At 37.1% G+C, this 8970-nt stretch overlaps 1 protein-coding gene across 1 annotated transcript in view; it reads right to left on the bottom strand.

Annotated features, from left to right (window-relative positions):
* The window catches only part of ADK (adenosine kinase), a 533068-nt gene that overhangs the window by 47647 nt on the left and 476451 nt on the right, over positions 1-8970 (bottom strand). Inside the window, exon 10 of the mRNA XM_004701182.3 lies at positions 917-1003. Within this exon, the coding sequence (XP_004701239.1) occupies positions 917-1003 (87 nt within the window). The remainder of the gene's footprint in view (positions 1-916; positions 1004-8970) is intronic.

The raw sequence follows: 8970 nt of genomic DNA, 5'->3' as shown, positions 1-8970 counted from the left end.
TACAAATGTGCTTTACACAATTGATGTATGTATGGATTGTGATAAGAGTTGTATGAGCCCCTAATAAAATGATTAAAAAAATAAAAATTAAAATTAAAAAAAAAAGTTCACATATGAAAGTAAAAACAAAAGCAAAACCTCTTTGTATGCATACATAAAACACCATATCATTCATACTGAAAAAAGAAAGAATGGAATCAGAGATTTGACAAAAGTATTAAGTGCAATCGAGAGTGCTGTGGAGGTGATAAGGTTGTTTTGCAAAAAAAATTAAATACATAGCTTTGAAAAAAAATTCCGTTTTGGGGGGGTACCCCCTCATATTACAAAAAGGATTTAGACCTTATGATTTAAGTCAGTTGTCACTGAGTCTGAACGATATCTTACAGATATCATACCATACCATAGTTCAATCACATGAACCAGGCAACATTTTAACCATTTACAGTAAATTAACACCCAACTATAGCATTAGAAAGAGATCTATCAAAGGATATAATGGAAAGACATTAATCTTATTAATATATTGTTTAATATTCACCACAGTTTAAGTTTTATAAAAACGTGTTAATATTTAAACCTGAGGGCTATGAATATACTATGTGCTGTACTTGATGAAGCTTGTTTATGCAATACTCTGACAGATACAATTTATCTTGTGAAAATGACTGGGGTATAGCATAAGAACAAATTATCTTCATAGCTCTAATACATATTTTTCTTTTATTAAAATAATCCCATGTATGTTAGCAACACATGGAAAGAACATTAAAAGAATTATTTGAAAGATTTAAAGGATTAAATGAATAAATGTTGGCTGTATGGTAGAGACAAGTGTTAAAGAAAATACTAAAGCATCAACAAGCGATTAAATAAGTATTTAAAAAGTCGATATTAGATAAGTCATTTATTGTACCTCCAACAAATGCATCTCCAGCTCCATTGGTGTCCACAATTTCTTTTTGGTCTTGATCCAAGACAGCAAATGAAGTGACGTCATTTTCTACAATTAAAGACAAAGAAATGCAAACTTTTTCTTTGTACTAATGCTCAAACTCACTCCCCAGTTAAGAAGCTCTTTCAACAGTCACTTAAAGAGAGAGGGCATTAGTGTCCGTAATCAGCAGCACATCCATATGCAAAGTCATCTGTATGCAATGCCTTTGTGTAATTTTCAGCATACAGAACCTGTACATGTTTTCTCAGATTTATTCTTCAATATTTCACTATTTTTTGTACAAATATATTTAGCTTTCCCATAAATATATGGGATTGTGGTAGATCACAGAGAGTCTAAGTTATGAAAACTTCTTAGCTATAATCAAACACCTGAGGGAATAAACTAGTGGGCCTGGGATCTTAGGGCCACAGTCTTGGGGGACATCGGGGTCAATTGGCATAACATAGTTCACTAAGATAATGTTCTACACCCTACTTTGATGAATATCAACTAGGATCTTAAAAGCTCACGAGGGGCCATCTGAAGCCAACTATTGGTCTCTTTTTATCTGGAGCAAAGAGAATGAAGAGAATTGAAGCCCCACGGATAAGTCTCACAGACATTCGGGTAGCAGTCTCTGCCACCCGGAGAGCAGAGGAATCAGAAGTGCTCAGCTGTGCTCCGAGCACAGGCACAGTAGAAAGGCCTGGATCGATGGAGAGAGAAATGTGGAACAAAGCTCAACATAATAAAAAGTGACATTTATTGGTCAGGAAAGATTATGGCCCTTGGTAATGCTTTGGGTCTAGAAATAAACTCCATTTTAAGCCATATAAATAGGTCTATAGGAGGAACAATAACACTAGATAAGTAAACTCATATTGGAATAAATCAACCAATTAAGATAAAAAGGGGAGCACCTACCCAAGGACAGATCTTGGAAGGGTTAGGAAAGAAGGAAGGACGGAAAAGGAAATATAGGGAGGAAGTAGAACAGGTGATTTTACATTGTGGGAACTGTAACACATGTATGACAAAATGTATATCTATGTCACATACAGTTTGATTTCCTGAAATTTATAATAGAATTACTTGCCACATTTTGTACCCTATGAGTCCTGTAGGTAAGCAAGAATGTCAGATATACAAGCGTTATCATAAATTCAACAGGTATAGCTCAATTTCTATTATCTTCTATGATTAAAAATGTAGTATTATTAGAACTACTGTAAAAATAATGACCCTTAAAGTTGCAAAATCCTAAAATGTTTAAAAATTATGGAAGAAACATTGAATAATTTTTAATAACACTTAATTTCAATTACATTTTTGTATATTCTGAGATCTTGAAATGGAATAATGTAAGGTCTTTTACAAAGTTATTTAAAAAAGCAAAACATTATTCACTAGCATAACTTATTCTATAACTACTCTAGGTTAACAGTTAATCACTATATAAAAGTATAAAGTGTCTCACTAAATTTTTTTCAACAAAACTGCAGTCTAATTTCAGAAAATGTGTTAAATATATATTTATACATCAATTTCTGACATACACTTAATGTGTTAGTATACACAAAATGATGCTTTCTCTTGAAACTTTATTTATGAAATGCAATTTTAAGTTACTTAGTATACACTGTATTTAATCTGCAGGTTGCATTTATTAAATATGTTAAAATTTGCAATGTAACAAAACATCTTCTGCATATGACATTCAAACACAATTTTAAATGAACAAAAGATGGCTCACTTCTTTTTTTTTTTCACAACTAATGCACAGTACACTAGCTCAGCTCCACCATACCACCTGTTTATTCTTTTTATTCAACATTGTTCACAGAATAGTAGATATTATAATAAACGTGCTGAATGAAAACAGGAGGTACCAAAGTGGTTCAAAGATCATAGGTCATGCAGATCATGCAAAGAAAACTGTGACTGAGAAAACACTAAGCACAAAACAAACAAACAAACCTTAATTCTATTGCACAGCTTTGCTTCTTTGGGTACAAAGTAGGTTAGGACACTTTCACAGCTTTGTATTCCCACCCAAAAGGGCATATGAAATGTCAAAAAGCAGAAGAATCATGGCAATTTCTCTAAACGAATGAACAAAGTTTTCTTTATCAAAATAGCCCAATTCTTTATTATGTCACAACAACTGGTGACTACACTATTCAAAATTTACATTCAAGCTGGGTCTTTACTACTGAGAATAAATACCCAAGGTAAATTTCCATTAGCATTAGAAATATGACCGGATTCTTTTGTTCAATTATTGCCTAAACATTTTTATATATTAAATGCAATCCTGTCTTTCAATTCCTTTACTGATACTTATATTTATTTTTTAAAATTAAAAAAAGTTCTGTGACATTGTTCATGTATATTATGAAAATAGTAGCCCTGTAATAAATAAAACACAAATAAATAAAAATGTATGTAGGCAAATGTTACTGATACTGAAAGAAAAGTAGTTCTTTAGATGAACTGTTATTTCAAATGTGTCAAGAAGGCTCAGGGTAATCCACGGATAATCAGAAACACGAGAGCCACCAAACCTCTTACAGGCCCCACTCATGCGCACCAGGTACAATGCAGACTTTGCTACTAGCAAGCCCCATCGAGCATTCTCCTCTTGAACTGGTGACACAGAACTGGGCATCGACAGCATTGCCTGACATCTCAAAGAGAAGAAAAGCTCCTATAAAATGATTGTCTAAGTCTCACTAAGTTTTAATAGGCCTGAGCATTATTCAGCTAACGAAAACCAAGGCATCCGCATAACTATTACTGGGACTCCGTTTTCTGAAGTGTAAAATGGGCTTGCAGTAGCTATGTGAACAGATAGCAAAGGCTAGCTTTCTACGTTCATTTTAGGAAAATGACACTGCGGATTCTGATTATGCACTACCAGTTAAGAGCTTACAGTAAACCATGGCTTGTTCTTAATTCTTCCAATTATTTTTGTAGTGAGAAGGATAAAGACTGGGAATAATTATTATTTTTATTTTCTAGACTTCCATAAAACTACCAACTTATGAGCTTCCTAGACAGAAAACAAACACTAATAATTCTGTAAATACTAGATGTGTTCGATGTCTGTATTAGATAAGTCCCTTAAGATCCCAAGCCATGACATCTAGCTTTATTTAACATAAAAATAATAAAAAACATTCTCTAGAGAGTCTATACAAAAATATAATTTACTCTTCACTCAACTACAATGTACACTTTATGACATAATCATGTGAGAAAAGGGCTAGTTAATCAGAATAAAAACACAACCACAGACCTATCTTGCAAAGCAGATTACAGTAGATAGTCCTTTTCTTTAAATGCTAAAACATAAAACTGAGAAATATTTAAAAATTTAGTCAATGTCAAGGAATTGGATGAAGTGTTTCTGTAGCCTACTCCACTGAGTCATCTGTATCTTTTAACACTGTATACACAGAACTTCATGATACTTTTTTCAGAAAAATGTTCTCAAATGCATTTTTAAATGCTTTCTTGTATCATTGTTTTACACGTCTTCCCTAAATTCTAGTGAATATATATCACTATGTAAACATGAGAATCAACATCAAACTGCAAGTCATCATCTCTGCCACTTTTTCTGAGTGTGAAAATTCTTTAAAAAAATGTTTAAAGATGTAATGTTCTGCTTTATTTTTTCGACGAATCATGAACATCTCTTCCACCTAGATGCCTGAAAACTCCCCACTGAACCAGAGAGCTCTGAAGCTGGGTCAAAGGCTACTGGTAAGAAGAGCAACACCAAAGCAAAATACATCTCAGCACAGGCTTAAAGCTCAACCGACAATGCCTGAGAGGGAAACGCCAGGTACACTGTGTTCCCTTTCCTCACCGACTTTCTTCCCTTTCCCTGACTCACCTCCTGCCTTTCCCCTTCCCTCACCCTCTGGCTCTCCTTGATCCTGGAGCATTTCCTCATTTGCCTTTCCCTTAAGTTCCACCTTTCCCTTATCTTCTGGAATATCAACTACTTCTGCCTCTCTTTCTTCTTTTTTATAATTCTGCCTTTCCCATAAACTGTGGCTTCTGGTCATTTTCTATTTTTCCGTGGTCTGCAGGCTTTCTTTCATTTTCACTGTAGAAGTTTTCCATATTGAGATTCTCCACTTTTTCCGTGTCTGAACAGGCAGCTTTTCCTTTTCTAGCCTCACAGAGTCCTGGGAACAACAGATGCGCAGACCTACAAGATGGAAAAGGCTGGCTGGCGCCTCTTGGGCTCCCTTGCAGCCCATTCCTAGGCTTCCGCCCAAGCCGCACAGGAAGCTGATGCTGTTGATGACGGGCGGGCGGGCAGGCTCGCAGGTGCAGGCGCAGGATCTAGCACCCACAGCCTTGCCAGTCCTGTCACGTGGGCGCCTCGAGTACCCCGCGGTTAGCCCTCTTACACCCGCCCCTCACCTCACTGCCATCCTGGAATGATCAGCGTGGTTCCTTCTATGGCACATGGGGTTGCTATGAGTCAGAACTGATTCAACAGCACCCCACAACAATAACAACACCAGTTATTATAATATGGTCAACGGCCATCACACAGTTTTTAAAGCATCTTGCTTTTGAAATATACAGGGATCAATTACTGTTAAAAGAAAATTCTAAAGCTTAACGAGTTCACTTGGCTTTGGAAAGATTCATGTATCAGACAGGCGTGTCCCACTAAAAGTAAGAAGTGCTCCCCGAAACAAAGAAGAGGGGGGTTTTTTATATAGAAAGAACAAGGCAAGTTAAATACACTTCAAACACATATTAAAAGCACAAAACAATCACATATTGCTTTTAGTTGTGCTTGCTTGCTTTCAACTTGTTGAAAATGCAATGCATTCATATGGTTTGAAAATATGTATAAAAAATGTCCCCCCAGGTTAAGTAGATTACTTGGGTGGAGGGTGCCTCAGGACAGCTGAGATCACAATGGTAGGTGGGGGGATGGGGCAGGTGCTGTCTGCTGAGTGGTTGCCATGTGGATCTGGGGAGAGGTCCCCCGGAGAGGAGGCAGCCCTGTCAGAGGGAGAAGGCTTACTGATGGGAGGGGCAGCGCTGGAGGTACATGTCTGTTGGGAGGAGAGAGGGAAGGATGAGCTCTAGGTGGAGGGAGGAAAGACTGAGGATGCTTTTGGCAACATTAGGTGAGAAGTGTCTTTAGAGGGTGAGCAAAATTGAACTCCGGCATCTGGGGTATCCCAGGAACACAAGTCGGGTACCGTGGAATGCTAAGACACTGAATCCTGGATCTTCAGGGCACACGGCATGCTCCAGAGGCTGCATCAGTGAGAGCCCATGCAAGAACTCCACTGGGTGAACGGGACTCTACCTCAGACACACTTGTACCCTGAGGACTTAAGCCAGAAAGTATATGGTGTCTGCGAAAGCAGAAGACAGCTGTACCATGGGTAGTGTACTGTTGGCTGGTGGACAAACAAGGTCTCGCTACATCAAACACTCTGTACGCTGTATTAAGCTACGTATTATTCCGGCAATCCTGTGACGGTCATTCTGTTATATGTTGCTTATGCTTGTCTTGTTCATATTACGGTGTAGCTCAGAGGTACGTCCCATTGGGAGTCACCCTCTTGAAGCTGTGTTTCTCTGTTTTCGGTAAATGAAACCCAGAGAAGCTGGGCTTATGGAGAAAGCAAACAGAACAAGGCTTTCAAGGGGAAGAGGATATAGAAGGCTGGGGGTGATGAAAGGGAGATGGTGTCAAGAAGTCCAGGAAGGAAAAGGATGTATGGAGACTGATTGTGGAAGTAATTGTACAATTCTGTTTGACATGATTGAACTATGGAATGATATATATTAATTCCCAAGATACAGTGTATTAAAACAAAACAAAACATAGATCCAGGGATGGGTTTTGGGCTAGCACTAAATCCTATTACCAATTAAGAACAATTAGTTCTTACATCATGGCCCTGTTTGATACTTGCCCTCAGGAAGAGAACACAAAAGCAAAATGTGGCAAAGAATTTAGTGCCTGGTTATCAGATAAAACCTGGGGTCTTAAAAGCTTGTTTCCAAACAAGCAGCCATAAAAGTGAGATGTCAACTAAGTCCACATGGAAGAAGCACACCATCATCAGTCACCGAAGGATTAGATCCATATAACCCAAAGTCGAAGGAGGGATCAATATCAGAGCCTAAATGGAGAGAAACCAGTGTGCAGAACGTGATGGACGACAGCGGGAGTCCAAGATTCATTTGTGGAACTACACAGAAAATAAACCTCCAGAGAAATCCCCGTCTAAAGTTGAGAGATGGAAGGAAACTGGTCACGAAACAGAGTGCTTGGGAGAGAGGAATATAGACGATCAAAGACATAAATCTGACCCGAACAGTTAAAACTTTGTCAGTAGATACACCACTATTATGCAAGCTGCACCTGGTCTGATTTCCAAAATTTTCTGTATTTTTGGTTTGTATTGTTTTGTTTGTTCATATTAGAGTGTATCTCAGAGGTGTTGCGTCAATGGAGGGCACCCTCTTGAAACTGTGTTATATGCTTTTCTGTGTTTCAGTACATGGAACCCAGGATTGATGAACCTGGAGGGACAGCAAGTAGAATGAGGGGTTTGGGCGGTGGGGGAGAGGGCATGGTACAGTGGTGGTTGCGGGGTAAAAGGGAGACGATGTCAAGGAGTCCATGTAGAAAATGAATGTTTGGAAATTGATTGTGGTAGCAATTGTGCAATTCTACTTGATGTGATTGAAATATGGAATGATATATGTATTAAATCCCAACTATTAAAAAACAACAACAATCTTGCCAACCAATCTTCTGTTCATTTTCTATTTCTTCTACTTCTATTCTGTTAATCACTTTGTATATCGCTCAAAATTTATTTATGCATATAAGCAATACACATTCTTATTTTTTAACAAAAAAGTATACCATCCAGGTAACTCTGGTCCATACTTTTTTACTTGAAGATCTTTCTATATGTTCATATAGAATAACTTTTAAGTTTTTACTGCTGCATTGTATGGATTCACTATAATTTATTTTTATTTATTTTCACTATAATTTATTTAAACAGTTCTTTATGGGTGAATTTTCAGGTTTCTAATCTTCTGTTATCACAATCTTACAAGCACTCATGTTTCTATTTTATTTATTTTTTAAAATCATTTTATTAGGGGCTCATACAACTCTTATCACAATCCATACATACATCAATTGTATAAAGCACATTTGTACATTCACTGCCCTCATCATTCTCAAAATATTTGCTCTCCACTTAAGCCCTTGGCATCAGCTCCTCAAATTTCCCCCTCCCTCCCTGCTCCCCGCTCCCTCATGAACCCTTGATAATTTATAAATTATTATTTTGCCATGTCTTACAATGTCCTTCACCCACTTTTCTGTTGTCCATCCTCCAGGGAGGAGGTTACATGTAGACCCTTGTAATTGGTTCCCCCTCTCTACCCCACCCTCCCTCTCATGCTTCTATTTTAAGTAGGCCCTAACTTTAATTATTTTACTCAATAGTCAATAATATAATTTCTATTTTATACAAGGAACTGATACAAGAAAATTAAATTGTTCTATTAAGAACATGAAATATGCCAAAGAAAAAATTAGGTAAATCCAGGAAGATTGTGCTTTTTATAGTAGGACTGAAAAACCAGGATATGAGCAAAGACAACCTGCTCCAACTGCCCTAATAAACAGGGTAATGAAACAGCTGACAAGCTGCTAAGAACTGAGATTTATAGAAAAATCCTAATTAACAAAGACTTTGGGGGAATGGAGAGCCCTGGGTTAATTTAATTTTCTGGGTAATCAAGGAAAAGGCACAAAGTCTTTTTAGTTGGAAATCTTGCTAAAATGTATTAATGTAACATAATAATATACCATGACATCTCTGCTTTAATTAGTTTGGCTTACTGAATTGGATAAAATGTTTGATAATACAGAATACAACAGCTTATTTTTTTTTTTTGCTATATCTTTTTTTTTAAACATTTTATTAGGGGCTCATACAACTGTTATC

The sequence above is a fragment of the Echinops telfairi genome, unplaced genomic scaffold, assembly GCF_000313985.2.
Source record: "Echinops telfairi isolate 266 unplaced genomic scaffold, ASM31398v2 ScPeMD7_70;HRSCAF=299, whole genome shotgun sequence".
NCBI classification, from domain to species: domain Eukaryota; kingdom Metazoa; phylum Chordata; class Mammalia; order Afrosoricida; family Tenrecidae; genus Echinops; species Echinops telfairi.
Note: the sequence above shows the minus strand (reverse complement) of the source record. Positions and strands in the feature narration are given on the sequence as shown.